Source organism: Phaenicophaeus curvirostris, chromosome 2 (genome assembly GCF_032191515.1).
Source record: "Phaenicophaeus curvirostris isolate KB17595 chromosome 2, BPBGC_Pcur_1.0, whole genome shotgun sequence".
Taxonomy (NCBI): Eukaryota; Metazoa; Chordata; class Aves; order Cuculiformes; family Cuculidae; genus Phaenicophaeus; species Phaenicophaeus curvirostris.
In genome coordinates, this window is record NC_091393.1 from 93968634 (window position 1) to 93987649 (window position 19016).

The window sequence follows — 19016 nt, forward strand, 5'->3', positions numbered from 1 at the left end:
AGCAAAATTTCAAGTTTCCTTTATGCTGATGATGTAGTCTTTACACATCCTATTTGAAGGTAGATGAACATGGTAGACATGAAGTGCTCTGCTTTGAAAGCCTATTTTCTTTAACAATGCTACTAAAAATAAAAGCCTAAAGCAGTTGCACTTTAGCGAGCATTTACCTTCATCTGTTCGCGGTATTCAGTGCTCATCACTGCCAGTCCATTCTTTCCTTTTGAACAGCCTGTCTTTTTTTTTTTTGCACAATGGTTTTATCCTCCTGTATCTCTATACCTTGCTGGATTTCTCTTAAAACATCTATAGCTCCCTGCCCCCTTCTTTACATCTTTTTAAATCTTGTTCTCCCTCTCTGGGCATTGCTGTAAAGCTGTTTTGGCATGAAATTTCAACCGGACATGAATCTGCCAGGAGGGACAGCAGAGTGAGCTGAAGAGTCGCCCTTCTCATGCCCTCCCTGCCCCACTGCATCAACGCTGCTCCCTGCAGATTTCTGTCACAGATTTATACATGACCTTGTCATTAGTAGAAAATAAGTGCATTGGTTTTGCAGCGCAGATTGCCATTAAGATGTATTTAAACTTGTTTTATGGACTTTGTCATGTTATTTCCCTTATGAGGTGTGCCCCTTCCTTGGGGCCCTGTTGTTTCAACTAGTATTCTGGGCTGATCTGCCAGTAAGTTTTCCCTTTTTGCAGCATTATTTACTCTGCAGTTTACTATCTGAAATGTATCAAATGTTATAGATTAGCCTGAGTATTTGCTTTTGGCTTTTATGCCTAAACTTATTTACAGATTGGATATTTTCATATGGATTTATTTTCAGTGTTTAAGATACCAGTAATCCATGTCATAATACTTTTATTGGAGTTCTGTGGGATGTTAAGTATGTTTTATAAGCAGAGAGTATTTTCTGCCCAAATTTAACATGGAGTCTGGGATTCCACTGCAGGATTCTTCCCAGAAAGACCTGAGGAAATCACATCAGGATTATGGATTAGAGACTTTTTTCCCCAAAACGTATGTATTTTTCCTTTTCTAGAACATAGACCTGACAGAAGTATGTTGAAACTTAGTATACAGTAGGTGTGCTACTATATAGCAAATACTAAAAGCCACTGTCCAAGTTAAGAAATTAGAGTAATTTCTTTAAGGTTTAAAGGCAAAGAGCAGACTCTCATTCCATATCATTTTTCTGAAATCACCAGGGATATGTATCTTAATATAAACCAAACATCTTTCTTTAGAGAATAGACAAGCAATAGTAATAGACTTTTGATAAACTGAAAATCTAATACTTGCTAGTTCTGACTGTATTTTCTTGTCACTTTGAACTCTCACCAGTGAAATAAATGCTTTCTGATGAAAGGATTTACTAGATGAAGTGATCCTTTGTCAGTGCAAGAATTTACCTGTTTCTGAAAAAGGAAGAGCTATCAGCTCAGTATTTACCTTAGGTGTGTCACATCTGCTTTCTGCTAACAAGTTGATCCAGACCCCAATAATTCAGAGAAAATAATAATTCAGGTAATAATTCAGATGGGGAAAGAGTTCATAATGAATGTAGACAATTGTGATGGGCTATATGTGGGAGGTAAAACACTACAAGAATTTTGAAGATCTGAAGCTTGAAATTACATGAACTTTCAGTTTTTAAAATTATGAAGATTTAATTCTTTGGATGTTTGGGGAGAGAGTGAAATAGATCCCAATGTAAAGTTTTTGGAAATCAAAACTGTTTCTATCTCTCTAATTGTCTATCTTCTACAGAAGTTTAGGTTGAAATTTCTGTCAGCTGTACTATAAACAAGCGATAAGCTGCATTCGCACATGTTGACAGATATTAAAATTGCACATGCTTTCACATGTAATAAAAAAACCTTAAGATTTACTGTCTCTAAATCTCATTACCTTGCTAGGATTACAAAGTGGATGCCACTGAGGATCTGTTGGTGTTTTGCACATTTTTGTAAGCGCAGATCTCTTGGCTTCCCTAGGCTGCTGTTATCTCCAGCAATAGCTTTCACTGCTGAAGAAAGGTCAGATCAAGAAAATGTCAAGAGTAAACTCATGCTATAGGGAGAAAGGATTATGGCAGTGCTTGCTTTTGCCTCTGCATGACTCCAGGTCAGGGTGCTTCAAGAGCTATCGCTGAAAATAACTTCAGATAATGGACTTCCAGTCCTTTTTATCTAGGCTGTATTCTGAAAGGACAGACCAGCTTTGTAGGGTATCAGTATGGGCAAAGAGATGCTTCAGGAGATGAAAAACAGTTCTAGGTACCCAAACTAAAAAAAACCCGACAGCCTGGCCTGCAAAAGGGAAGAGAAAACAAGCATCAATCCATTTTTCCTTTCCAGCCTTAATCCATTTTTATCTTTGCAGTTATTAACGTTATCATAACTATTGTTCCAGTCAAAAAGGGGAAGCTTGGGCATGTAGAAGCTGAATCAATCAACTTAACTGCAATGGGCTTAATACTGTTATGTGATTAAAAATATAAAACCCAGTAGGCAGAAGTTAGTGGAAAAAAATCACCTTTGTGGTCAAGCCGAACGTAATCACTCAGGCTTTTGTTCACCTTGGAAATTTTTGAGCTGGAGGGAACAGTTACATAAGGCAGTACAGTGAAAAGCAAATAAAAACTGGAGAGGGCAACGGGTCACTCGGCACAGAGAAAACTGGAACACAGTTGACTGACTTAACTTGGTTATTTCCTTAATCCTCTGCATGGCACTCTGTAGTCCTTTGCTTTGACAGTTCAATTTTTGTCACCTTCTCCTGAAAGCAAAGTGAAATTTGGGGAATGAGAAGAGAACATGTGGTTATTGGGATATTTTAATATGTTATGGAGATAAAAGCCTTAAATTGGTATACTAGTTAAATAACTGTCTGACTTGAATTGCCAGTTTTCTAGTGTATATATTCGACTATATTTCATCCTGTGTGAAACAAGGATGTTCTACAGTTAGTGGTATTAACAACCTCCATGCTTGTTTATTTATGCCTTGTATGCACATAACAGCACACAATGAGCACACACACATATGTATTCCATGTCAGCTGTTTTTATTCTGGAATTAGATTTGCTGAAGTAGTTAAGTCAGGTTACTTAAGTGAGACAAATATTCCTGAAAATAGCTGAGCTGAAGGTATTACGGGGAGAATTCTGGGTTAACTGAAGGTGAGCTGTATGAAAATAGATGTAGCTGTGATGATGCATGCTTACTGCCTTTCATCTGCCTGAATTCAGATTCAGTCCTGGACTCTTGAGTTGTTTGGCCTTCTCAGAAAACTTATTGAAGTCTTGGCATTGTGATAGGGGACTTGCCAGCTGTATGTCTCACGCAATCAACAAAAATTCTGCAATCTAACATCAATCTGGCAATCTCATGCAATGATAAGGCATTGTGTAGCTTTGATAAAACACCCTGCAGAGCTGCCTCTTGCAGTGTTGGGATACAGACTGCAGTAAGGGGCTGGGACAGGGTCGGCTGGGTTCAACAGGCCCGTCTGTTGAAAATTGTCTCCAACAAATGCATTTTTCACTCAGTTACACCTTTTTCTGGAATCAGTGCTGCACATTTACTGGTTAGTCAGAAGGATCCGTTCTTCCTTCTTTTTCTTATCATCCAATGTCATTCCTGTCTGCTTGTGGCTTTTCTGGAGGTTCTCACCCCATTTTTCTACCAGCTTCTTGCCCCAAGAAGCCATTGGTACTCCTTTGACGCCGTACCCTTAGCTAACAGCTCTCAATCCTCATCCTGTCTTCCCTACTGAAAGCATTTCTCTAACTTTGCGACCTTTTCCTAGCTCTTCCTGCAGCACTGGGAAGTTTACCCTGAGAGTTTGCAGCGGTGCACACTTTGAGAATCTTCAGGACTCCAGCTGGATAAAGTCACTGAAGTCAGACATAGAGTCAGAGTTTCTGCCACAAAAGACCCAAGCATTTAGTCCGGATACTTTCTGGTGCAATGGATGGTTTCATGCACCTGTTTTGTCCAGTTGCTCTATGCATTTTAGTTCCTTCTTTATTCACCAAATCTCACATGGAAGACTGAGCTAAGAACTTTTTTCTATTGCTTTTGTACTTTGTGCTTTAGTTCAGTCTGAATGGGTGAACTTTTGGGTCAGGAAATCGGGAGTTAGGTTTCAGTAGACGGAGAGTGATTGTTTGGGAACTGTGGCGCTCAGTGCTGCGTTGTGTTGGGGGTGTTCCAAAAAGAAGCTTGTGGTGTTTACAGAAACCATATTGCAGAGGTTGGAAGCAAAGATGGATGATGAATTTTGAAACCACCACAGCTCTGTCTCTGTTTTCTAATAAGATAATGTTCCTGTGTCGTTAATAAGCTTAGAGGATGATTATGAGTTTCTTGTGCTTCCTCATCACTTTGCATTAACTAGGTGATTTGGATACCCTAGATTGCATACCTTCATCAGCAAATGAATTGCTTGGCTTGAGGCAGGTTGGCAGAGCAGTTTCACTGTGATGCTTACGATAGTGTTGCCATGTAAATAAATGCAGACAACTCCATTGTCCATGCAGTGCACCCGCTCCCCATGGACTTGGAGCTGATTGCTCAAAGCAGTATAAGCGTTGCATTTGCATGAAAAGCCCTGAGCAGACACGCACCATTTGGCTGCATGACCTTGCTCTTCAACAAGCCTGGTCAGGTCTTCTGCCTTCCTCACAGTGGCCTGGGCCACTGCGGGAGGATGAGAGGACAGCTTATTTCTCATGTCTACCAGCCAGCTGGAGAGGCAGCCTTGCTACAGCAAAACCAGGCTTCAGTTGTAATGTATGGCACTTTAATGTATGAAGTGGAAGGTTGTTAAGTATTTGCAGAAGGTGAGATAAAACTAAAATGGAAAAAACAGATTGAAAACTAGTGGCATTCCCCATTGTGCTTGCCTGGGGCAGGAGGCAGAGGGGGACCATGCTTGGTCAATATGATTAATTCCTGGCTTAGTAAAAAGCATCTTTGCAATGCAAAGATTGGGTCTATTGGCTGCTGTGTTGCCAGCTGTTGAGGACTCAGAACATTTGGTGATGTGAGGCTTCCTGGCAGTAAATATATAGGAGTTAGTGGGTTTTTTTGACACTGCCCACCCTTTGTAAAATAAGCATCATGTAGTTTGGGTGTGAAAGTGAAAGCATTCTCTTTTGTGGAATAATTTATCATGGGATAAATCTCAGAATAAATATATTTTAAGAATTATATTTACTCCAGGAGGCCTTCAGGGAAATGGGACATGGTGGAAGGACCAAAACTTGTAATCTCCGCTAGCTTCTTTTTAACAAAAATGAAATGTTTTGCTTAATTCTCAGGGAAAAAAAATAAAATTAAAAAGTGAAATTTCTTTGCTGGAGAGCCTGTGTACAGCAAATCAAAACAACTGGCCGCTGCATCTTAGCTCTGATATTGCTGGCCATCTGTGTTCTTCAGAGAACTTAGATGTCAATATTAGCGAGTAATTTGTTCTTAGAAAACTCAGAGAAAAAGAGGAATTGTTACGAACATAAGTGCCTACTGCATTGGCTGACTAAGTGTCTTGTTTTTACAGGCCTAGCCTGGCCAAGTAGATTTAAAATTGTTGTTTTGCCAGTTGGCCAGCTTTCCCTCCCTTGACAATATGCCACATTGCCACTGGAAAGTGCTTTGGAGATCCTTCCAGGTTTATCATGGTCTCTCTTGAGATCCCTGAATAGTAGTGTTCAGGGATGCAAATAAGAACAGATTCTTACTTTATTTATTTTAACTAGGAAGAGCTGCTGCAGGAGAAGGTATCAGAAGATTAAAACTGGAAAGGTGGCACCTAAATGGGGAGAAGTGCTTGTAACTTAGACCCTTCTTTGCTGCTTAATCCTTCAGATTCTCTTTATCCTGTCTTAAGTATACATATAAAAATAAATAAATATGTATGTACATAGCCTTTATAAAACTTTACTCCAGCTTTGGCTGTGTAAGAATTGATTCAATGAAAAAACCCAACACAGTCCACAGTAGCAAAGCAAAATCACTGCAAACCATACCAGTAAACTTCCCGTGTTTCTCTGCATGTGTTAGTTTTGTGAGAGAAGAGAGAACCTGTGTCATTTCTTTTGAGCAGCTTGTGTGTTATCTGCCAGCAGCTTCTTTTTTTCACTTTTCTTCACAAGTTGAATTCCCACGTGGTGAGCAGTTTTATTACTACGTTAGCCAGCAGAAGGCATGTGCAACAGGAGGATGCAGTTCATAGGCAGCTCTTAGTATAGTCTTTTTATTGAGGAGATATTTCTCTTCTAATTTCTAGCAAGCTGGGGCTTTCCGTCCTTCTCACATCTTGGCCTAGCTAAAAATGAAAAAAATAAACTTCACTTTGTTTCTTTCCTTTTCTTCTTATCGTTCCATTTACAAAATCTCTAACTGAGGGGTTTGGCTAGTAGCTGCTGGAATTTGTAGGTGTACAAAATTGTCCTTGGCAATCCGTAACAGTGTTAGTGCTGAGGTGTTATGAGCTCCCTGTACAGAAATGTAGTTGATCAACTTTTGAAATGCTTGGAGTACTAGCACCACGTCTGTGTCAAAGCAAACTCTCATTCCTGCTGAAGATGCTGCTCCTGCCATCACTTTAAACTGCTAGCAGTGGTTCTTAGTGGCTTCTAGATGCTTACAGGGACTTCTTAGGAACAGATGCTTCTTAGGGACTGGGAGATGCTTACAACCCTTTCTCAGGAAATGAATTACGACTGTAGGAAACAAGGTGCTTTTTGCAGCGTCCCTGTTGTACCACAGGTTGTCAGCAGATGAATGGTGGGAGTTGGCACCAAAGATGCTCAAACGTTTCATCTGTGTTTGCAGGTTCGCTTACCTCTGTATTAAATGGATCTGTCTTACAGATGCACTTTAGTACACTGGCCTTTGCTTCCTCTTGTTTAAAATATTAACTGGAAAGGAAAGCAGTAAACAGAACTGACACAGAAAATTACCTGTGGGTCTTACATGGTTAGTTTTGGGTTACAGTTTTTTTTCTTGCAGCAACATGGACTTAAGGAGTTCTTTGACCTTTTCTAATTGTTTTCACCATTGTGCTACCCATTTAGTTGTGCATTTATGGAGTTCTAAGTTGAAACTGGCTGAATGAGTCCAAACTAAATTCTTTTTCTACCCTCTCCACTCTTACTTTTTTCCGGATTATTTTTAGTCTGGATCAATTTGTTGAACAGACAGGCTGAGAGCATAAGAAATTGAGAACTCTGCCATGCCATTAAAAAACAGTCTTTTAAACAGAGGTGTTCAAAGGATTTTAAATCCTAGCTAATGGTCTCTTGAACACGTGAAGTAAAGCATCTTTCCTTGTTGCTAAGGATAACCTCTCCAAAGTGCCAGTGTTTCTTCAAAGAATGGAGGAGGAATAGAAAATGAGAGATGCGGCTGTTAGCTGAGTTTGGTATTGTAGACTTAATCTGGAGAAGTGTGGAAAAGGTATCTAATTTGGAAATGATCTAAAATGGTATCTGGAGGTGGGAAACTGCTAAGATTGCAAGGAAAGAGGGATCTTGGTATTTTAGCAGTATTAGTATTCTTTGTTTCTAGAAAATTTCCCAGCTATGCGCATTCATGATGATCATTAATGAGAAACAGGATTGAAATACTTGTCATATTAACTCGTCCAATTATTTTCCCCAGTGTTGGGGGGAAATATAGCAAGATGAACCACAGATTTGGCTCAGTGGCTTGGAGTGATGCTAGAAGTATGGGAACAGTGAGGAGCAGAGCTGAACAGTGAGTCCTGACTTAGTCACAGCTTTAACAAATAAACTGGTTTGTTGTGATTTATTTTTGGTTCAGTGGTTACAAAAAGTTGATTGTTGTTGACAATTTAATCATCAAAATAGCTTTCTCTGTTTCTTTGTGTGTCTCTGTTCCATTTTTTTTTCTTTTTACGTGTTTTGAAAATACTTACTGGGGCAGTGTGTTGAAGCATAAGTGTCCCTGCTTTTCTCTGAAAGGAGACAGCTGGGAGGAGGTTGCTGGCAGTGCTTTTGGTTAAGACATTGTTGTCCTATTTACTGCTTAAAAGTTGAGGAAATCACTACTTTGAATGTAATTCCAAGAGCAAGTCCTACTCATTTAGAAAGACATTCTGCTTTTAGCTTATAAAGATACAAAACAACCCTTTGATTAGGGAACCTCTACAAGCTGTAATTTTGCATAGACTGACACAAGAGGGGGAGGTTTCTGTCCTCCTTTCAAGTTTTCTGTTGCAAAACTCCACAAAGATAATCAGACATGCAAATCTTCAATGTATTTTTAGTTCAACTCACTGATGTATATTCATTATATACTGATAAGACAAGGAAAGCATAATTTAAATTGCATATGTTTAATTTGGTTAATAAACTCTTGAAATATAGTCCCGCTTTTAAAAGTAGCCATATAATTGATGGCACTTTTTCAGCTTGTTTTTTTCTCTTAAGTCACAAGGAAGGTATAAAACTTCTTGTTTGAAGAACAGAAGTTAAGCTTCTAGAGCTGGTTTTCACCCTGACCCCGCACAACCAGAAGACCGCTGTATTGAATTCAGTCCTGCTTGTATGCACCATCACATTCCTAATGATTTAACTGTAATAAATTGCACCAATGGAGACCTACTGAAGGTTATGGTGTTGTAATTTGAGTTCTCAAACTGTATTATGTGTAGTTAGCTAGGCAGATACAAGATGGAAGGAATATAGTTTCCTTGTGTTAGGATATGGCTAAGCTTCAGCAATGCAAATCGGGGACATGCTTGCCCTATACTTAGTTTGCAGTGGCCTAACCAAATAAGATAACTTGCAAATTAGTACTGGAATTAGAATGAAGTCCCGGACAGTGTCTGAATCTTGATTGGACATTGCAGGACTGCCTTCATATCTATTTCTTTAAATCTGATGAGGTATTTGGATGCTTACAGGCGATAAACTTTAAAGTCAACTGATGCAGTTTCTGTTGAATCACTCTCAAAAGTGGAGCTGTGTTTTAAGAACTATTAAAAAAAAAACCCATTTGCTTTGATTGTGGCTTCCTTTTTTTTAAGGCTTCAGCGTGGAAGGCAGCATCCTAAAAGAACTTGGCATTGAGGACAGTCTTTAAAGTGTCCAGTTACACTGGCCCAACTTATTTGGTATGAAGCAATGAGGTATGACAGGTCATGAGTGAGGTGCATCATGTTCAGAACCAATAAGCCCTTTCAGAAAATTGCATTTCTGCTCTAAGCAGTCATTTTTAGTTATCTGCAGCTAATTTTAAACTGCCTACTTCTATGGAAATGGAACGCTGGTGTTTCCCAGTAAATATCACCATGATGCTCAGAGACGGCTATAAAGTGCAACTGTCTGGGGAAAAAGCTCAAGTCTAATCAAACTTAATTAGACTGGAACCTGTTCCTGCCTACAAATATCTTGATTATATGATAAGAACAAACATGACACTTGACAGAATTGGCTTTTGTGATACCTCCTGTTGTGAGGATGTAGGAAAGATCTGCCGGTTCACATGCTCTCTCTTGCTGAAGGTGCGAAAATTGACAGCATATTCCCATATTGTTTCTCTTCTTGCCAACCCTTTCCCCTAGAAGAGAAAAGATACTGATTTAATCCAGTCAACTTCTGTGTGTAGTAAAATGTGCTTTTTTTTCCTGTGGGGTTTAGGTCTCCACCTTTGGAATTTAGGCATGGGGCAGGGACAACTCAAAACCTAAGCCTAAGCCTAGCCCTAATGTCTCCCTAAAGACAGTTGTCCCCATGGAGCCTTGTCCCTTCCCATTGAGAGATGAGCTACATCTGCACCCCGCTGGTCACCTGGAGCTCGCTGGAGAGCATGTGGAGAAACCCAAGATATTTGAGGGAGTAGTTAATATGTTTCAGTTCAAGTGTCTGCATTGGACCATCCCCTCAAAGCATCTGTTTCCATGCATGCCCGAGGGAAAGGAAGTGTTGCTATCTCAGCTCTAGGGTCTGAAGTATGGTGAGATAGACCCCACCCTTTGGCTGAACCGCAGAGTGGTTTATGATGGCTTAATAACAACTGTTTTCTGATGGATGGTGTGGATAAAACCTTGTTGCTTAGTTCAGCTCAGGGCAGATAAGGCAAACTGTCTCAGCCTTATTTAGAAAGGAAGCAGAAATGGAAGAGAAAGGCAGCTCCTCGATTTATACTGGGAGAAGAGTATTGCGTGAGTGCTATTTAATTCTGTCAGCTGAAGAAGTGCAGGCTGCTGAGTGACAGAAACCTCTATCTGTATTAAATCAAAACTCTTGGGGTGAAATTAATGCAAGATGCAAAAGAAGGGATAAAGAAACCCTCTTTAAATGTGTGGGGGTTTGGGTTTTTTTGAGTCATGTTTTTTTAAAGAACCATTAAGTTTGCATAGTTGAAATACTTACAAGTTTAAATATGACAGATGTTAGGAATGACAGTTAATGACACTAATAAAGCAGTGATCCAAGAGTACGGAAATATCATCATGGTCTGGATGACGTGTGACCAAGCCACTTTGGGTCATAACATTTTCCTCTGCAAACACGCTGAGTCAGGCTTAGTGGGTGCCAGGACAGAATAAACAGAAAACAGACAGTACCCCGAGCTGAAAGCAAGGACTTGAAAGACTGTGGACAAATGGATTGGTTTCAAGGACCTGAAGCTTCTTTCTCAGGGCTGGGGGGGAGAGAGATGCTTGTTTTTCCAGGCGCAGAGCTTGCTCACCTCTCAAGATTATCCCACAGAGCTGCTGGAGGAGAGCTTAGCTGGGGGACTTGTGGGGTTGGACAGTGGCCTTGGGGTTGTTTGGGGTGTATTGGTTTGCCATGATCCTCATACTGAAGCTGCCTGGTAGGAAAACTGCATATACCAATTCTTTATATTTTATTCTAAACCACCAGCTTTTGCTCTGCATGGGGAGTACTTAATTTCAAAGAGCTTTGGACATTACTTTTCTCAGGCATTGGTTTTTGGAAGGTCTTGTCAGAGGTGTGGTGCTGTGCTCCAAGCACAACCTTGCTCCTTTTGCCCCTTCTTGCACGGTCCTTGCAACCTCCTATTTGCATGACAGTATGCAGAGCTCTTCACAAGCTCTTCTGGCCCCCAGGAGACATTTCAACTCATACCTTTCTTCTCTGGCAGCAAGCAGAGCACCAGGCCAGAGGGCTGAGTGTTTCAAACACTTTTGTGTGCAAACGGGGTGTGAGAACTTTACTCTTGGAAAGAAACTTGCACATGACTTCAGTGGCTTGCTGTGCTCTGAGTCAGCAGGCTCATGATCTCCCATCCTAAGAAGTGGAAGTAGTGTTCAATAAGCCTCCTTCTGCTCCTAGGACAGGGCTTTCTCCTTTGGACAGGGACTTGTAGTCAGGACCCCCTCTTAGCCATCTCACTGCCTTCCCTGTTTGGCACCACTCCCTGCCTGAGCATGACTCTTCTGCACCCTCCTTTCTTTTACACCCTTTGCTTGGCTCTGGTCGTGTATTTGTTTTCTCTCCCACATAGTCTCTGTTTCATTCACTGCCCAGAATAATAAGGGACTTGTTGAAAGAGTACTGCTAAGTGGTTTGCCTTCTTCATTCATTCTCTTTATTTATTTAACATTCATTTTCAGCATACTTTGAATGGCATTATTCATTTTTTGTGGCTTATATTAGTTGCATTTTGTGTTTTGGAGGCTCCTATGCAAACGCTCTCACTACAATAAAAATCTCATCAATAAATAGTTATAATCATTTATTATGGTATTATAATGCCCATTTCAAGTATGCAGTCTGAGGGGAGAGAACATAAATGTAAGAGTTTGCACTAATTTTGGTGCCCAGTTTGAAAAACCCTGAGCTCAAATTCAGGGAGGGCTGGGCCTTGATGTTATAGGCAGGTTACATTTCTGATTGCACAGCTACAATTCTGACAGGCATCAGTCCTGCAAACCAGGCTCCCAGTGCCTCAGACTGAGCCCAGAGAAAACCAGGAACATGCTGTGAATGACCACTTAGAAAAATGTTGTTGTCACGACTTGCCTACCATTCCATGGGCTTTCCTGTAAAGGCATGGCCTGGTTCTCCTGGGTGTCGTTCAGCTGCTTTAACCATAAGCTTCTCCTTTCTCTTCCTGCAGTTCCCCATCTGCTTTTCTCCACGTCTTCCAGCTTGTGCAGCGTGAGTGAGCCTGGGCAGCCCACAGCCTGCTTCGCTACACAGCCCCCATTCATTGCCTGGGCACTGCTTGCAGCAGAGCTTGGCTGTAAAGTAGAGTTGGATCTTGTCATGGCAGCCTGTGTTACAGCACACGTGCAAAAAGGACAGAAGGTTATTTAAGGTTGCCCAGCAACTGTAATTCTGACATTTTCTCTGTTTTGATGATTTTGCACTGTAGTGCTCGTGTTCTTTAATAAGGTATTTAGAATGGGATTGGAAAGCATTTCTTAAGATTATGTATGTGGAAATCCTGACTTGGACCTCCTGTATGCACACAAGAACATTTACTGCTGGGCAAATAAGTTTACTTAATGGTTATATGCAAATAAAGGCAGAACACTCATGATATTCATAAGCCACTGGATAAAATTACTGGGATTCTTTCAGCCAAAGAAATCTGAGATGGAGGCATATCGGGGCAGAATATTTATGCTTCCCAGTCCAAAATCTGGGAAATGCTTTTAGTACCTTTCTCTTCTTTCCTTGTTCTTAAAACCTAAGTCAAATGCTGCCTTTTATCTGAAGTGGTTTGCCCGGAAACTTGTGCTGCGTGTGAGTATATGTGTTATCTAGCCTCATCCTTTTCTTAACATCTTCCTTCTTCCAAATTTTGAAGTGTGAAGCAATAGCACTTTAAATGTTGTGAAATGTAATCATGTGACTATATTGCACACACTCTAGTCAGTAAGATGAATCTCAGGCTTAGCTGAGGATGTAAGCAATCATGCAGAAAAATCTGTATTATCATAGTGCAGTAGAATAGGTGTGATGCACTTGCACTTTTGGAGGCCAGAGCCTGTCCAGCTGTGATTGAAGTACACCCTGGGCAGGCACTGCCTTTTTGTTCTTGGCTAAAGTGTGTATCTTGCAGGGCTGGGAAGCTAAGCAGGAAACACATTATAAAACAAACTGTTTGCCCTAGGAAGCGTCTGTCATCTGTGATAGGGCGGAAATGTAATTTGCTATAGAATATCTGTAGAAGATCGTTCAGGGTGTGGCGTGTCAATATGCAGGATTTGCTTTTCAGATACTCTGCTGCTTTTCTAAATTACGGGCCATTGCTTGAAGGTTGCCTGGGTTATTATAGGTTTGCTGGTAGGCAGGGGACAATTCACAGGTTTAGCTGCTAAATAGGGGACTCTCAAGAAGGGTTAGTTCAGAGAGGAGGCTCTAGCAGAGTTTCCCAAGCTGGAGTTCTGGGGAGGGTGCGTACTCCAGCAGGTCCTGAGATGCAGGTCACCTCTCAGCAGCAGCAGTGTGCTCCTCGCTGTGTTTAAGTCTTCCTATTTCTCCCTTGCTTGTCTCTGCTGGTTCTACTTCTGCTTCTTCTGCTTCTTCTCTTTTCCCTTCTGCCCCTTCACCCTCAATGTGCAGCTCTGCCTCTTTCCTTCCGCTTTTCATCCCATGGGCTTCCTCCTCACTCTGAAACTTGGTTCTTGGTTGTGTTTCAGCAGAGCTACCTAGGGTTCTCTTCTTTATTGGAGTTGTGCAGCAGAGAAGAGAGCCATGAAACATCCCACGTCAAAGCTTCCCATGACTATGTGAAAGTACAGAGCCTCTCCTAGGGTAGATTCAAGTTTGCAAGATGTCTCCATGTGCTTTCTGTCTACTTTATTGTACTGAGGCTGGTGCTGTGTTATGGGAACAGGATATTTTTCTTGCTCTGTAGCAAAGGTTATTTTTCTAGGAATCCGTGGACAGATTAAGTGGTGTTCTTGGGGTTGTGTGTGTTTGGGGTTTTTTTAAAGCCATGTATGAAATATTCACGTGAAACTCTGTATGAAAGTGTTTGCAGTTGTTCTTCTGTGGATATAGTGAGCTGCAGTATCAAAGTAGAGCTGTAGAAACAAGGATGGAGCTTATAGGAATTACTTGGCACCTGCATATACTGATGTATTCTACATAATGAGCTTTACGTAGTAAGTTTATGTAACCGAGCTGTATAATTCTGTTCATGGTGGTAATTATACTGAGAATCAGCTTTGCTAGTTGAGATACACATGAACAAAACCCAGGCTCATTACCGTGGAGACTTCATGAGCAATAGTGCTGGGACTGGGCAGAGGGCAGCTTAAAGTAAGCATCTATGCATTTTAAGAGAGCTGTAGTTGCTCTCAATTAAAATTGTGTGTCAGACTGTACAAATGATACTGTGTGCTAGTGCTCTGACATATGGCTCTAAGGCACATGAGGACACTGGTTCTTTTTTCTGAAGTTTTTACCCCTTTGGACTGTGGCTCATGTGGAAATCTTGGCTTCAAACAGGATGTCATCAAGGACTTTAATAGATTTACCAAGAGAATCAATTGTGCATATGTTGGATGAAGCCTTCAAATGTCTCATTAAATATCAGCAAACCAAAGAGTCATTGTCTCTTCCTTCCTCTCTCCTCTACTTCATCTGTCATCTGTTTGTAGCCTGCACAAAATTTTCCACTTTAGACCTTTACTTCTGAATTGAACTTACTTGAAAATAAATCCTTAGAGCTGAAGATGGACATATATGAACAAACAAGTCCATTTATTTAGAGAAGACTGACTCTGTGTGTTGCATACAGAAAGAGATATATTTTTTCTTTTCCTTTCCACAGAGGTAAACATACTTCACACTACAAGCATTGTTAAAGCAAAGCCCAGCATCCTGTTGACACTTAATGATATTTTTGACAGAGGCAAGCATTGGCTCACCAAAGTGGATTGAACATGACTTTTTGTGCTGAAAACACTTTCAAATCACTTGCGCTTGAAATTATGAAGACAGGATTTGTCTCTTTCCTCTGTACAAACTCGTCTTTACCTCCCAGCTTGTGTTCTGACCTTAGACTTGAGAGAAACCAGGTGGGAAGCTATGAGTTAGTTGTCGAGGAAAAGATATGGCCTTTTTGGATCAAAGCAAAGTGCTGTACCTGTACAATCTATACTTCTGGGTAAGCAGGAGGACTTTTTTATGTGCTTCCAGGGTATTTGGGTGTATTAAATAGATAGCATAAGAACCTGACCAGAAAAAATATGTCTTACGATTACAATTCTGTTACATCACCAGAGAAGTTGCCTTCATGCACAATGAGTGCTGTGCTGTATAGTTGGCAGATTTGTGTGCTCATAGGCAGAAAAAGTCATGCTTACAAAGCTAATCGCATATCTCCATGCCCCGGATAAATTCTGGATGTATTTTATTTCATACGTAGCTTTCCATTTGCATAAACAGCTGGCCATAACAAGCTGTTCTGGCTCTTCCTGCTCTTCAGTTTGTCTCCTCTTGCTTCTTACCTCTGAAATGTTAATTCTGACTTGAGTTACTGCAGCGTGTCAGGTACTCGTGTAACTCATCCCCTCACAAACATACATGCCTGTGGGCTTTTATCTTTTTTGGAAACTTGTGTTCAAAGCCACAAGACTGCACGCCTGCCAACTTGCTGTATCTATGTATGCTAGGAGGAAAGTCAATTACTGACACCCAGGGAAATTTCCAGGGTGGAGGAAGCCCTGGCGATACCCAGGGAGAATTTCTTCTGAGATTCCTGTAAGGCTAGACATCTGGTTCTTTCAGTGGAAATCTGATAGTCACTAGATGTCTGCTTTACTCATAGAATCATAGAATGGTTTGGGTTGCAAAGGACCTGAAAGATCATTAGTTTCAACGCTCCCTGCCATGGGCAGGGACACCTTCCTCTAGCTCGGCTTGCTCAAAGCCCCATTCAACCTGACTTTGAACGCTTCCAGGTATAGGGTATCCACAACTTCTCTGTGCAACCTGTCCCAGTGCCTCACCACCTTTGTAGTGAAGAGTTTCTTCCTTTTATCCTCTTACAGTTTAAAGCCATTGCACCTTGTCATATCACTACATGCCCTTGTAAAATGTCCCTGTCCAGCTTTCCTGAGGGCCCCCTTTAGATACTGGAAGGCTGCTCTAAGGTCTCCTGGAGCCTTCTCTTCTTCAGTCTGAACAGTGCCAAGTCTCTCAGCCTTGATCTTGCTGGGCACAGAGATAAGACTTACCGACCTGTAGTTCCTCAGGTCTTCCATTTTTCCTTTTTTATAAAAAGGGATTATGTTTCCCCTTTTCCAGTCAGTGGGAACTTCACCAGACTGCCATGACTTCTCAAATATGGTGGATAGCGGCTTAGCAACTTCATCTGCCCGTTCCCTCAGGATCTGCAGGATCATGTCCCATGGACTTGTGCACTTTCAAGTTCTTTAGATGGTCTCACGCCTCGTCCTCTCCTACAATGGGCAGTTCTTCAATCTCCCAGTCCCTGCCTTTGCCTCCTGTGACTTGGGTGGTGTGGCTTGAGCCCTTGCTGGTGAAGGCTGAGGCAAAAGTCATTGAGTACCACAGCCTTCTCCATATCTTGGGTAGCCAGAGAGGACTCATATTCTCCCTAGTCTTTCTTTTATCACTAAAGTACCTACAGAAGCTCTTCACGTTGCCCTTGACATCCTTGGCCACATTTAATTCTCTCAGGGCTTTAGCTTTCCTAACCTGGTCCCTGGCTGATCAGACAATTTCTCTGTATTCCTCCCAGGCTGCCTGCCCTTGCTTCCACCCTCTCTAGGCTTCCTTTTTAAGTTGATCCAGGAGTCCCTTGTTCATCCACGTGGGTCTCCTGGTGTTCGTGCCTGACTTCCTTTTTGTTGGGATGCATGGCTCCTGAGCTTGGAGGAGGAGATCCTTGAGTATTAACCAGCTTTTGTTGCACCCCTCTCCCCTCCAGGGCTTTATCCCACGGTACCCAACCAAGCAGGTCCCTGAGAGGCCAAAGTCTGCTCTCCTGAAGTCCAGGGTAGTGAGCTTACTGTGTGACCTCCTTGCTGCCCTAAGGATCTTGAATTCCATCATTTCATTGTCACTGCAGCCAAGGCTGCATATTCCCCACTTGAGCTTCACATTCCCCGCCAGCCCTTCCTTATTGGGGAGAACAAGGTCCATTACTCACGTTAATAACAATGCTGTTTATGTCCCCCTTGGCTTATTTTTATTTGTTTTATTAAAAATGTCACACATGGGTAATAATTCTTCAGTATCCCAGCACAGGGCTGGAATACAGACGGTTGTTTCCATGTTAGGGATGGGGGTGGGGGAATGCGGTGCTTATCATTTGCTATATCGCTATCCAAATTACTGTTTACATTAAATATTTGCCATAGCAGTTCTTCACTGCCCATAGCTCTTTTTGTTTGTTTGCTTCCTCACAGAAGTGCAGGGAAACAGAAATTCTTAACTTCTTTTTGGATGTGGAAGAGAGAGACAGATTAGTCCTATATTTCCTGCATATGAATGACCAGTCCCAATCCTACCCTTACAAAGATCCTGTTTTGTGCTGTATTTGTGTATCTTCAAAGATTTTACTTCTGCTGTAGCATTTAATTTCTAATAATTCCCACATTATGGGGACATTCTAAGGGGAGGGAGTACATAGTATTTTTGAAGTACTGAATTGCTTATTAATTTAAGCTGCATCACCCTGGAGTTGTTTCATCCCCGGAGACTCTGAACACCATCATCATCACTACCTTTTCTTAGCGTTAAAGTAAATAACCATCTTGTTTTTCCCCTTGAGGATGCACGGTCTCTTCTCTTGCAGTAATACCAAGAATATCTCTTTTTGTGCACCATCCTCCCCTTTCTTTTTCCACCCAGGGAAATCAGAATCTAAAAGGGAGCCTCAGAGCTTGTCTCGTTTGAAACACCTCCAGATTTCTGCCTTGCCGTCACTATCATTGCGGCAGCGTTGCAGTCAGGTACCATGGAGATCTTAAAACACTGTCACACCGCATGCACATACTTGTCAAATAATTTTTATAAGGCTTTTTTTATTGCTTTGATTCCAAGGTGATTAAACACCAGGCATATCTAATTCCCACTGAAATGTCAGTGCTATTTACCTTAGAAGCAACACATTTTTAATGATTTGCTCAGTGCTTATCAGCGCCTTATTACTTTGTACTGCTTTAGCTTCGGGAGAACAGCTTCTACTGCTAACATGGGAATTGGCTTCTGTAAAAGTGCTACTCACTGAAATACAAATGGATCCTTGCTTATCAGAATGTGAAATAAATGAACACTGGTAAGGAACTCTTTTGTACTTCTACTTTGAAAGTAGAAACACAAAATGGTAGAATATTGTCCTAGCTTCCCTGGCCTTTAATTTAATCAGGAAGCAGTTCTTAATGGTCTTGTTCCAAAACCTGAAGCAGAATTTTCTCAAACATGGGAAAACACATTGCACACAGATTTCAAGACTGTGACCACATGCATGAGAGCAGAACCAACTGAGAATTGTGTTTAGAGGTTGTGGTTGGCACCAGAGGTAGCATAATTTTCCTTCCCTGTGTAGCAAAGCATTCTGTGATTCCAGAATTATGTTGGAGTTACAGGTACAGCTGTATCCTACTCCTTATGGGTAGGACTGGTTAGTGCCATGATTTAGCTAATATTGTCCTGCAAAAATTCACCACATTAATAAAGATTGAAGTCACGCATCATGCTTGACCGGGTCAAACAAACTGCCACAGCTGAGAGCTTTTGGTCCCCTCTCTTATCCTCTGCTCCTTTCTTCTCCCAGAAAGTGATGCGCCAGGTGTATTAGGTTCCTTTTTTGGCCAGGTTAGTGGACAGAATTGGCTCACAGAAGATTCCAGTGATTGCCATGGGGGGGGGATTTTCTGGAAAGGAGGAGGGCAGCTCTTTTTCGCTGCCTTGTGTAACTCAAGGAGGCTGTGCTATAAACTTGCTCCAAGTGATGCTTCTTGCAAGCTGGCTGTGATGGTTGTGACTGTGAAGCGATCGTCCTCTCTCTGAACCATCGATG

General features: G+C 41.5%; 1 protein-coding gene across 2 annotated transcripts in view; it reads left to right on the top strand.

The window, feature by feature from the left end:
- The window catches only part of COMMD1 (copper metabolism domain containing 1), an 84931-nt gene that overhangs the window by 27075 nt on the left and 38840 nt on the right, over nucleotides 1–19016 (top strand). The window contains exon 3 of one of the 2 annotated variants that reach the window (XM_069852961.1): nucleotides 956–1023. The exons of the other annotated variant lie outside the window; for it this stretch is intronic. Within the exon in view, the coding sequence (XP_069709062.1) occupies nucleotides 956–1023 (68 nt within the window). The remainder of the gene's footprint in view (nucleotides 1–955; nucleotides 1024–19016) is intronic. 2 annotated transcript variants of the gene reach the window in all.